At 40.2% G+C, this 12,544-nt stretch overlaps 1 protein-coding gene across 1 annotated transcript in view; it reads right to left on the bottom strand.

Annotated features, from left to right (window-relative positions):
* Positions 1–12,544, bottom strand: part of TTN (titin) — a 246,273-nt gene that overhangs the window by 15,333 nt on the left and 218,396 nt on the right. The window contains 20 exon segments of the mRNA XM_009333163.1: positions 56–337; positions 436–741; positions 991–1,296; positions 1,404–1,703; positions 1,824–2,114; positions 2,214–2,519; positions 2,598–2,900; positions 2,993–5,059; positions 5,138–5,437; positions 5,529–5,816; positions 6,365–6,661; positions 6,757–8,523; positions 8,635–8,940; positions 9,111–9,413; positions 9,506–9,805; positions 9,893–10,180; positions 10,651–10,947; positions 11,082–11,384; positions 11,485–12,072; positions 12,176–12,472. Of these exon segments, the coding sequence (XP_009331438.1) occupies positions 56–337; positions 436–741; positions 991–1,296; positions 1,404–1,703; positions 1,824–2,114; positions 2,214–2,519; positions 2,598–2,900; positions 2,993–5,059; positions 5,138–5,437; positions 5,529–5,816; positions 6,365–6,661; positions 6,757–8,523; positions 8,635–8,940; positions 9,111–9,413; positions 9,506–9,805; positions 9,893–10,180; positions 10,651–10,947; positions 11,082–11,384; positions 11,485–12,072; positions 12,176–12,472 (9,495 nt within the window).

Below are 12,544 nucleotides of genomic sequence, written 5' to 3'. Positions count from 1 at the left end.
AGAAATGTGCACTATAAGTGATGTAATGCCCATACACAATTGTAGCAGTACTTACCGTACACTTTTACAGAAATAGTTGCAGATTTTTTTCCTGATTGATTTTCAGCCTCAATGACGTATTTTCCAGCATCATACCGATTAACTTTATCCACAATAAGCAGAGTGTAGCTGTCAGTAGTATCAATAATAGCTCGACTTACAAGGTCAACACCCTGCTTACTCCATGTGATTACGGGAGCAGGTCTACCAGATACAGAGACCATTAGGCGCAGGGAACCACCAGCTCTGACTGTAACTGTCTTCTTCACATCATCAGCAAGCTCAAGCTCAGGTATTTCTGATGAAGGGTGTAAGAAACATGGAATTAATTAATCTTTTAGTAGTTCTAAAGGACAACATTTATTCCTTAAAATATACATCGTCTTCAAATATTACCTATTCTTTCCACGGGTTCTATTTCTGCTGATGATTCACTAAATTCACTCATACCATTCACATTTGTAGCAGCAACTCTGAATTGGTATTTCTGGGTTGTTTTAAGACCAGTCACGGTGAACTCAGTATTCCTCAGAGTGGCAGTTGTATGTGGTCGATACCACTGTTCAGTACCTTCTTCTTTCATTTCAAGAACATAGCCTAAGATGTCAGCACCACCATCATAGGTGGGCTTTGACCATGCTAAACTTATGCTGTGCTTAGTAGTATCCACGACTCTTGGAGCTGAAGGTGGTGCAGGAGTATCTTTGAAAAAGAAAAAAATGCATTTCACATTGGTGCAGGAAACATTTTAAAGTTAAAAACAATTTCTAAACACTAACGCTAGGAAATGCATTTAAAATGAACTATTAATGGCTTTTAGGTTTATTCTAATACTAGCTAGTTCAGTGAGATCATATGTGGTTTTGGGTATCTTAGTCGAAGTGTCAGCATGGGTTTATGCTCCATTATTATAAGTAAATATTAAAATATGTTTTAAATGTGGCAACTTACATGATGGTTCTTTACATAACATGTATTGTGAAGCTTCACTAGGCTCACTGTTCCCAGCAGCATTCACTGCAGTGACACGGAACTGGTACTGGCTGCCTTCCATGAGACCAGTGACTTTCAGTCTGGTATCATAAACAGTGTAATCTCTGTTCACTCGTGTCCAGCGCAGACTTTTCCTTTCACGTTTGTCCACAAGATAGTCCTTAATCTCACTGCCACCATCTGATTCTGGTTTCGTCCACTGAATAATGATATGTTCCTTGCCGACACTCACTTCTTCAGGAGCACCAGGCTGTGTTGGGATAGCTGTTTTATTTTAAAAGGTGAAAAAAAAAATAATTATTTAACAAATTGTTTATCTATGAGAAACTTTCCACAAATTCTGATGCAGAATGGAAGATAGTAACACTCACTGAAAGCATTCCTGGCAATCACAGGTTCTGTTTCAAGTGGAACACCTGGTCCATATTTGTTGACAGCTCTCACACGGAAGATGTATTCGTTATTTTTAATAAGTTTTGTTACCACACATGATAAAGTCTGGCATTCAGCCTCAACAATAACCCAATGAAGTCTGCTGGTTTCACGCCTTTCTACGATATAGTGAGTGATTTGTGCACCTCCATCTTCCTCAGGAATGTTCCATGCAAGAGTACATTTCTCTTCTGTTACTCTGCTAATAGTGATTTTGCCTGCGCATGGACCTGGTGAGTCTGGGTAGAGATGAAAATAAATAGTGTTATTAGCAGCTAAGGAAAAGGATCTCACTCTTATTTAAAATAATGTGGGTTTTTTAGTATACTAAGTATAAATATTAATTGTGGGATACATACCAAGCACTTTGACAAGAACAGAAATTTGTTTCATCCCACTGGCATTTTTAACTGTTAGAGTATATTTTCCACTATCACTTCTGTCACAGAGCTTGATAATTGCAATGGCTCGTTTGCTGGTGTATTGCAGAGATATCTTTTCACATAGATCCAATTCCCTGTCACCTTTGGACCAGAAGACTTTTGGTTCAGGTTTCCCACCAATGGCCGCATCAAGAACAAGATCTGATCCAGCCCTAATGGTCACAACTTCTCCCTGCAGTCTGGCATCGAGTTCAGCCTTTGGTGGTGCTGTCATAAGGAAAAAAGAGATTAAAAACAAATGACATGACAGTACTAAAAATAGAACATTATGTATCTTTTTAATTGTTCCAAGAGAATATTTCTTACAGTATTCATCTTTGCAAATGACAGCACCAGTCGATTCAGATCCTTTGCTAATCACACCAGCAGCATTCTTTGCTAGTACACGGAATTCGTATGCTTCATCTTCACTAAGAGCTGTCACAGTAAAAAAGTTTTCTGATACAATGGTATAATTGCATTTCAGCCAGCGCCCATCACCAGATTCATTATACGGTTTGCGCTCTATAATATATCCGGTAATTTTGCTTCCACCATCATAAAGGGGTGCTGACCAGCTCAGCGACACTGTAGATCTGGTGACATCTGTTACTTCTGGCCTTCCTGGTGGATCTGGAGGAATAAAACAGAAAAATGATAGATGCAATTCTATTTTAGCTTAAATAACATAACTCTAAAACTAATACTTACCAACTGGATTTTGAGCCACTACAGGTCTGGAAGCTTCACTAGCTTTGCTAACACCTGCAGCATTTAAAGCATAGGTTCTGAATTGATATTCTAGGCCTTCCACCAATCCCGTGACTTTGTAGTTGCATTCACAGCATGGCACTTTGTTTTCCTTCACCCAAAGGATGGTGTTGCGCTCCTTCTTTTCAACCCAATATCCAATGACTTTGCTGCCACCATCATGATAGGGTTCCTCCCAGCGAATGGCCATGGCAGTTGCAGACACAGAATAGACTTCCGGCCTTGAAGGTGGGCTTGGTGGGACTAAACATAAAAAAGATGGGGAGGAAAATGTTAGTTCTTACAAATACCTCAGTCAGAGGAAAAGAATAAATTTTGAGAAGTGTTTCACTTACCGAATGGATGCTCAGCAACTATTGTTTTTGATTCAAGGGGTTTGCTGACACCAAATCTGTTTTCTGAACTTACTCGGAAACTGTACTCCTGGTATTTTGTGAGATGAGTGACTTTGATCTGTGTACGTTTCACACTGGAATTTACCAGCTGCCATGCTGTTGTGCCAGATTCACGTTTCTCTACAATGTAGTTCGTAATGTCACTGCCACCGTTATCTTCAGGTTCTTTCCAGGTCAACACACAGGATTCAGCAGAGACAGATGATATTTCAATTGGGCCAGTGACAGGACCTGGCCTTCCTATGACTACCACTGTGACAGTAAATGTTTTCACACCAGCAGTGTTTTCAAGTGTGAGGTAGTATTTACCAGAGTCACCTCTCATACTGTCTTTTACAGTCAGTATGGTTCTGTCTTTTGTTGTCTTGATGGTCACTCTCTCAGTTTCCTTCAGCCTCATCTCCTCAAGTTTCCATGTCACTTTTGGAGCTGGGCGCCCACTGATTGGTATATCAATAGTAAAGGTGCTTCCAGCCTTGCATGTTATGAGCTGTCTGCTTATTTCGCTGAGATCTGCTGTTGGTTCAATCTGTGGCTCCTTAATAATAACAGAAGAGAAAGCTTCTCTCGGCTCACTGTAGCCAGCATCATTCTTTGCCTTGACCCGGAACTCATATTCAGTGTTCTCCACAAGGCCTTCAACAGTGAAAGTAAGTTGTTTGGTTTGTCCAGCTTCAATCCAGGAGTCAGATCCTTTTTGTTTCATTTCAAGAAGGTATCCAGTAACACGGCTGCCACCATCATGATCAGGTTTAAGCCAAGCTAAAACTACAGAAGATTTGGTTGTATCGACAATATCTAGTCTCTTAGGTGGAGCAGGTTCTTCTGTGGCTACAACTGGTTCTGTTAATTCACAGGGTTCACCTACACCATATTCATTTTCTGCTGACACCCGATAGTAATACGGCACACCTTCTGCCAGATCAGTGACCTTAAAGATTTGTCGAGTGCATTTTGAACTCACCACTTGCCAGCTACGACGGCTTGCTTCCCGTTTTTCCACAATGTAGTGATGGATGCGTGAACCTCCATCCAGAACAGGAGCATCCCACATTAAAGTTATAGATCCTCGAGTCACATCTTTAAATGTAATAGGTCCTGGTGGACCAGGCGTGTCTAAAACCTTGACAGTAAATGTGATAGACTTACTTCCACTGTTGTTTTCCACAGTAAAGACATACTTGCCAGCATCATTTCTATTGCATTCCTCCACAGTCAATGTGCTGAATGAATCAGTTGTTTGAATGTCAGCACGCAAGCTAAGATTAGCATCTGCTTTGGACCACACAGCAGTAGGAACAGGTCTTCCAGAGAAGGCAATAAATAGACGAATGCTTGCACCTGCTCTTACAATATGAGTCTGCTTGAAGTTTGCATCAATATCAATTTCAGGTGCAGAAAGCCTGTCCATGGTTTGGACTGACGCAGGAACTTCACAACTTTCTCCTTTGCCAGCACCATTGACAGCACTAACTCTGAATTTATAGTGTTCTCCTGCCTCCAAATCAACAACGGTATATTTAGTAGCAAGAACAGTCTCCGCATTGACTTTCTGCCATGCTTCGAGATCAGCTTTGCACATCTCAATGATGTACCCAATTATTTCCATGCCTCCGTCAAAAACTGGCTTAGTCCACTCTAAGCTTACACTAGTCTTTGATGTATCTGTCACCTTTACAACATTAGGAGCACTTGGTGGGCTCACTGGTTCTCTACATTTAATCAGCTTTGAAACGTCACTTGGAGGTCCAACTCCTGCAGCGTTTTCAGCCATGACATGGAATTCATACTCATTGCCTTCAATAAGGCCAGTTACTCTGTATCTGTTCTCAGTAATGGGCCTCTTACTGGATACTTTAACCCAGCGCATGCTCTTCTTTTCTCTCCTTTCTAGAATGTACTCATTTATCTCGCTTCCGCCATCTGATTTTGGTCTTGCCCATGTGAGTGTGATACTGTCTCCTGTTACATTGGTAGGTTCTGGAGTTCCTGGTGCGTCAGGGAGAGCTAAAAAAAGAAAAACATCATTAGGAAAACAAGATGGTAACTTCACAGTTATTTCTACAGAATGAGGTGGAAACTTACTGTAAGGTATTTGTGCGGTAACTGGATCAGATTCCAGTGGTCTGCCAACTCCAAATTTGTTCACTGCAGAGACACGGAACTGGTACTCATTGCCCTTAATTAATTTAAGTGCAGTGTAGCTGCAAGCTTCACATTTATCTTCAACTAATGCCCAGGCAATCCTGCTGGTTTCACGTTTTTCAATTATGTAGTGGGAAATAGAAGCACAACCATCATTAGCTGGAGGCTCCCACCATAATGTGACTTTTTCTCCAGTAATGTTTGTGAATCGTATTGGTCCACCAACTTTTCCTGGTGTGTCTGCAATTTTAAAGTTCAGAATTATAATTTGCTGGCACTTAGAATAAAATACTATTTTAAAAGAGCATGCTGAAAGTGTTTGGTGGAGTACCTTGTACTCTGAAGGTAATATCTTCTTGTTTAGTGCCTGATGCATTTTTGGCTTCTACTGTGTAGACTCCACGATGATCCCGGGTAGCATCTCTAATGAAAATTGTACTATATCCAATAGCTGTAGTTATTTCTATATTCATTATTTTGTCAATCTCCTTGCCATCCTTAAACCATGTCACTTTAGGTACTGGACGTCCTTTGATTAGAGCTTTAAGTCTAATGCTCTCTCCAGCTTTAACAGTAAGGCCTTCAAAGTGCTCAGGGCCAAATTCAATTGTTGGAGCAACTAGAAAAGGAAAATATAATTCAATTCCCATATTTTTTCCTGATACTCTTTTTGAATGTACTAATTATAGAAGATTGTTATATATAGAATTCTTTCACTTAGAAAATGACATTCTCTGAAAAGCAGTTATTATATGAACTATAAACTTAATTTTTCTGTAAGCACACAGTGCATCATATTAACAATAGGTGAAAGACACCATTAGTATATGCTGTTACAGTACGCCAAGCTACCTGAGGCACATTTTCCTTTCTAAATCATAAAGCACATTACAGCTTATGATTTCTTTTCAATTTTGCTGCTGCTGCTTATCCAAGACAAATGTAGAGTGTCATGCCTTTCAGCAATTGATTGCATATTTCTGCCAGATTTGGGTCCTTAATTTAGACCCTCCCACCTTGGAGTACAAACAGAAGTGTTCTGAATTTACTGGAAGGACCTCAGTCACATGTTCTTCCCCCCTTGGCCTCCCATTTCCAATCAGTACAGCCAGAAGCTCTAGCTGGCTTCAGTACCCAAATACAAGCATATTAAGAAATAATTCTTACTGTTTTCATCTCTGGTCATGATATAGCCTGAAGACTGTGAAGGCGGGCTGATTGTACCAACAGCATTTCTTGCAAGTACTCTGAATTCATATCGGTCACCTGAACTGAGTCCTGTAACTGTATATTGGCATTCACTGACATCAGTAAAGTTACATCTGAGCCAACGGTCTTCACTTCCTTGCCGTTTCTCAATGCTGTAGGCCACAATCTTACTGCCTCCGTCACGCAGTGGGGGGGTCCATTTAAGGGTGACTGTTTCCCTGGTGACATCAATGTAATCAGGAGTACCAGGTGGGTCTGAAAGGAAAAGAATTAAAATTTATTTTTATTACTGCTCACCATAGTCTACAAGACTAGAATTTTCTTGGATGAGTGATTGATCATTCACTCACCCACTGGAGAGACTGCCAAAGTGAATTTGCTCGGCTCACTAGCTCGGCTTAGACCTGCAGCGTTTTCAGCGTATACTTGGAACTGGTAATCCAGGCCCTCAAGCAGTCCGGTAATCCTGTATTCTCTGCTAGATATTAATGCAACATTAACCTTCTGCCACAAAATACTATTTCTTTCCTTCTTTTCGACATGGTATCCAATAATCTCTGAACCGCCATCATAAACGGGAGCATCCCAAGATATGGTCATTCCATCAGCGGTTATGTTGTATACAACAGGCTTGCCTGGGGCACCTGGTGGTCTAAACTGATGCTTTGCCACAACTTCTGCTGAGACAAGAGGTGGGCTCACTCCGTATCTGTTTTCCGCACGAACTCTAAACTGATATTCAGTGTCTTTAACAAGGTTTGGTACTTTGAAAGTTGTTCTTGCAGCACTTGAACACACCAGCTTCCAGTTCATTTGTGAAGTTTCTCTCTTCTCAATACTGTAGCCAGTAATTTCTCCTCCCCCATCATCTTCAGGAGCTTCCCATGACAAAACTACACTATCTGCTTTGATTTCATCTAGTCTTAAAGGTCCTTTTGGCTTAGATGGAGGGCCAAGAGTGATGACAGTGATTGTGAATGTTTTTCTGCAGACTACATTATCAAGAATTAAAGTATATTTGCCACCATGCTCCTTTTTCACATTCTTGATGCTTAAGCTTATCTTGTTTTCAGTTTTCTTGAAACGAAGATGTTCAGTTTCTTTAAGAGGGAGGTTGTCCTTGAGCCAGCTCATTGATGGCTTAGGTTTACCTTTATAGGGCAATTCAGTGTGCAGGTTATGTCCAATTCTTACTGCAATTTGACCTCCAGGAATATCAGAAAGGTCAGCTTCAGGTGTTATTGTATGTTCTTTCACTGTAATGGGTCCAACAGTAACACCGTCACTCATACCTTTTTCATTTTTAGCAAAGACTCTGAATTCCATGACAGAAAGCTCTTTAAGTTTTTCAACTTCAAATTCACAGCTCTTACTTGTGCCTGCATATGTCCATTCTTTTTCTTCCTGCAGTTTCTTTTCAATAACATAGTCTGATATAATGCTACCACCATCATAGTCAGGTTTGCTCCACTGCAATTTAACAGAAGTCTTTGTAGAATCTTTCATGGCTAGGTCTTTTACAGGTCCAGGTATGTCTGCAGCTTTCACTGGTTCAGATGTCTCACAAGGTTCACCCAGCCCAATTTCATTTTCAGCAAGAACACGGAAGAAGAATGCCGTCTTCTCTGACAGGTTAGTTAGCTTAAAGGTGGTATGAGAACACTTTGTTGTTACAGTTGACCAGGCCCTCTTTGTAGCATCTCTTTTTTCAACAACATAATTTGTTATTTCAGAACCACCGTTAATGAGAGGTGGCTCCCATACCAGTGTAACTGTGCCACGAGAAACATGCTTAAGCTGCAGCTTCTGGCAGGCAGATGGTGTGTCAAGTACTTTTACATTCACAAATGATGATTTCGCTTCTCCAACTCCATTTTCAATTGTAAGAACATATTTTCCTGTATCATTTCGGGTAACTTGAGGAATAGTAAGTAGTGTAGATGATTCTGTGTTCTGGATGATATATCTTTCATCAATCTCAAGATTCTTGTCACCCTTTCTCCATGTGACTGTTGGAGGAGGTCTTCCTTTGAATGGAATCATTATTTGCACATCTTCACCTGCTTTAGCCACAACAGAGGTCCGGAGAGCAACATCCAGATCAATCTCTGGTGCCACTGTGGAAATAAGTAAAAATTAATAGTGTGTACTTGGAATGTAGAATAAGAAATGCTTTGAAAAAAAAAACAAAACACAGAAAAATGATAAATAACTGAAATGTACAGTACCAAGAATATCTTTAGCTTGAACGGGTTCTGTCATTTCAATAGGCTCTCCTTGTCCAGCACAATTTATAGCAGACACACGGAAATAATAATTAACACTTGGCTGAAGGTGTGATACAACATACTCGGTTGTTCTCACTTCTCCCTTAGTACTGACTACAGTCCATTCTTGCTCTTCACCTTCCCTTTTCTCCACCACATAGTTGGTAATTGGACTTCCTCCATCATAAGCAGGTTTAATCCAGCCAAGGGTGACGGATGTCTTGGTCGTATCCACAACCTTCAGCTTTGTTGGTGAGCCTGGCTTATCTGTAAGTGATAGTTTACAGGGGAGGGGGGGGAAAAATCAGAAGCCATATTTACAATTAATCATAAAGAGGGATAAAATCTGCCCTCAGTTACATTGGTGCAATCCCATCCTAATTGCTCATTGTCCATTGATTTCTAACTAATTAGAAATACTGCACGTTGTATCTTACCAACAGGATCTGTGGCTTTGTAGAAGTCAGAAGCTTCAGAGAACGGACCTTGTCCAGCTGCATTGACAGCACAAACTCGGAAATGATATTCGCTGTTTTCAGTCAGACCTGTTACTTTCTCTCTGGTGTCCCGAATGGTTTCTTTAGTAACCTTGAACCAACTCAGACTCTTCTTGTCACGCTTCTCAAGAAAATATCCTGATATTTCACTGCCTCCATCAACAGTGGGCCTATTCCAGACAACGGTCATAGAATTCTTCGTTATCATTGTGACTTCTGGTACACTAGGTGGTCCAGGTGTAACTGAGTAAAAAAAAAAAAATGTCAGTAGATCAGTACTACTTACAAATAATACACAAGATGATTCAGTTGCATAGTTATTTTATGTTTCTTACCAAATGAATTTTTGGCTATAACGGGTTCTGACTCCAGTGAATCACCAACTCCAAACTTGTTCACACCGCGGACACGGAACACATATTCATTTCCTTTGATGAGTTTTGTTGTAGTTATGATACACCCCTCCAGTTTTTCAGAAATTAAAGACCATACAACCCGACTTGTCTCCCGCTTTTCAACAACATAGTGTGTTACAGGTGCACCACCATCATCTGCTGGTGGGTCCCACGTTATTGTAATCTTTTCAGCAGTGACTGTCTTAAACTGTATAGGTCCACTTGGGGGTCCTGGTTTGTCTGTGGAAGGCAGAAGAGAGAAGATGTTAAGTATTTATTACTGAATTATTGTTTAATAGTATAATGCAGTTGTATCTCAAGACATACCAAGTATCTGTACTCTAACATGGGCTGATGCTGAACCCATGGCATTCTTCAATTTTAATTCATAGGTGCCACTGTTGAGTCGAGTTGTATCCTTGATAAGTACAGAAGCAAATTCTGTTGTGTTTTCAATAGACACTAGTGCACTGGTTTGTACCTCATTGCCATTTTTGAACCATTCAATTGTGGGTATAGGCTTGCCTGAGATGCCTAGTTTTAGCTTAACTGAAGTTCCTGCTTTATATTTCACCACTTCTGTATATTCTGGTGGTACATCAATTTCAGGTGCACCTTAAGAAAAAATAAGAATAAGAAAAAGTTAAAAACATACTTATTTTAGACTTGTATTTAATAAAAACAAAAATAATAGTACTTTATTTAAGCTAATTGTTACAGGTGTTTTATAAATGCAGATCAAAGTAAAGATAGCATGTATAACAAATCATAAACCTAGAACAAATTAGAACTAATCCTACGAAGAAAAGGCAACCACATGTATAAATATAACCACTTTGGCCATGGGGCATGGGCAGACTTCTGTTGCTCAAAGAAAAAAAATACCATAAGACTTTAAAAATGCAGATACAGCCGAAGATGTTCATTACAATCATGCCCAAATAGCTCACAGTCATTCAAGCTTATTGAATCAATCACTGTAAACTAGCCTTCCATATTTAAAAGACTATGGTTCTACAAAACAGTGCTGCCTTTAAGCTTCCTAGTACAACAAAATGGTACCATTGTATCATTGCAAAACTTACCGTATGTATCAACACATGTGATAGGACCCACAACGTCTGAGGGATTACTAATGGAACCAACGGCATTCTTAGCAAAGACACGGAATTCATACCGGGAATTCTGTGTCAGACCGGATACTATGAACTGAGTCTCAATAACATTGGTGAAGCTAGCTTTTGTCCATCTGCCATCTGGAAGATCACGTTTTTCTACGATGTATCCAGTGATCTTGCTACCACCATCAAATGCTGGCTTCTGCCATGACAGAGTGATAGCAGTCTTGGAAATATCTGAGACACGAACGTTTCTTGGTGGTTCTGCAGTAGGAAACATGAGAGTATTGCTAATAGCTGTTTCTGGATATTGGCTTACTGTACAGGACAGAATATCACGGGGCAGGGGGAGCACTACTTAAATGGTTGGGTTTCTTTATTTTCTAGGGAATACATACCACAAGCATCAATTGCAAGGACTGGATCAGAAGGATGACTTGCTTTTCCAATGCCAGCTGCATTTTCTGCATAAACTCTAAATTCATAAATAAGGCCAGCGCTGATGGTGGTGACTTTGAAGTGAATTGTGCGAATGAGGGTCTTGTTAGCCTTCTGCCATAATATGCTATTCCTGTCTTTCATTTCCAGGTGGTATCCAATCACTGCACTGCCACCATTAGTGACTGGTTCATGCCATCCAACAGTAATACTCTCTCGGGTGACATGTGTGACCCATGGTGTAGAAGGAGGGCCAGGGGTAGCTGATGATATCAAAAGAAGTGATTAATTGTAAATAAAATTATATTTTCAACATCAGAGCATTAAAGCATTGACCTATAGTGTGAGAAGCATATTACTCACTGTAAGGAAGCTTGACAACCACACATTGTGAGTCTATGTGATCGCTGATGCCAAAACGGTTCTCAGCTTTGATGCGGAATTGGTATTCTTCTCCTGTTGTGAGCTTCATAACTTTGATAACAGTTCTAGCAACGGTTGCAGACACTTCAGACCAAGCAGCAGTACTTGTTTCTCTTTTCAGTACAATGTAGTTGGTAACTTGACTTCCACCATCATAAGCTGGCGGCTGCCATCTGAGTGTTACACTCTCTTCAGTGATATCGCTAAGGACAACAGGACCAACAGGAGGACCTGGTCTATCCAGGACAACAATATTAACAAATGATTTTGTGGTGCCACTTGAGTTGGCAGCAGTAATGTCATATCTGCCAGCATCAGCAGCCACACTTTCTTTAAGGTTAATGATGAGACTTTCTGCAGTGGTTTCTGTGTGAAATCTCATGGTAGGTTTCAGTGGAACACCATCTCTAGACAATGTCACCTTTGGCACTGGTTTTCCAAAAACTGGAATTTCAACTTTCAGGTTTGATCCTGCTCGAATATATACAGTGTTATGAGGGAAGCCCTTCATGTCAATCTCGGGAGATTCTGAAAAAGAAAACATTTTCAAACCATTAAAAAATGTTCTCTCTTTTAAAATATGGATCCAATTTAATGTGTATCAACTTTTGTCTCATGTCAGGAAGCATACCTAATTGTTCTTTAACTGTAACAGGGAGCAGTAGTTCCTTAGGATCACTTAAACCAGCTTGGTTTTCTGCAGACACCCTGAAGAAATAGTCAACATTCTCCTTAAGACCATGGACAACATGATGAGTTATCTTTACCACTGCACACTTAACCCATTTTTGATGTCCTTTCTCAAGAGCTTCAATGAGGTAGCTCACAATTCTGCTTCCACCATCATGTTCTGGTTTTAGCCATGAAAGAGAAACACTGTCCTTTGTGACATTTGTTACTCCAAGTTTTTCTGGTGGGCTGGGTTTTTCTGAGAAAAAAAGTGCAACAGGATAAGCAATATAGCAAGTATTTACTTTTTATATTAGCAATTACACAGGAA

The sequence above is a fragment of the Pygoscelis adeliae genome, unplaced genomic scaffold (genome assembly GCF_000699105.1).
Source record: "Pygoscelis adeliae isolate BGI_AS28 unplaced genomic scaffold, ASM69910v1 Scaffold160, whole genome shotgun sequence".
NCBI lineage: Eukaryota > Metazoa > Chordata > Aves > Sphenisciformes > Spheniscidae > Pygoscelis > Pygoscelis adeliae.
The sequence above is the reverse complement of the archived record's forward strand: the minus strand, read 5'-3'. Positions and strand labels throughout refer to the sequence as shown.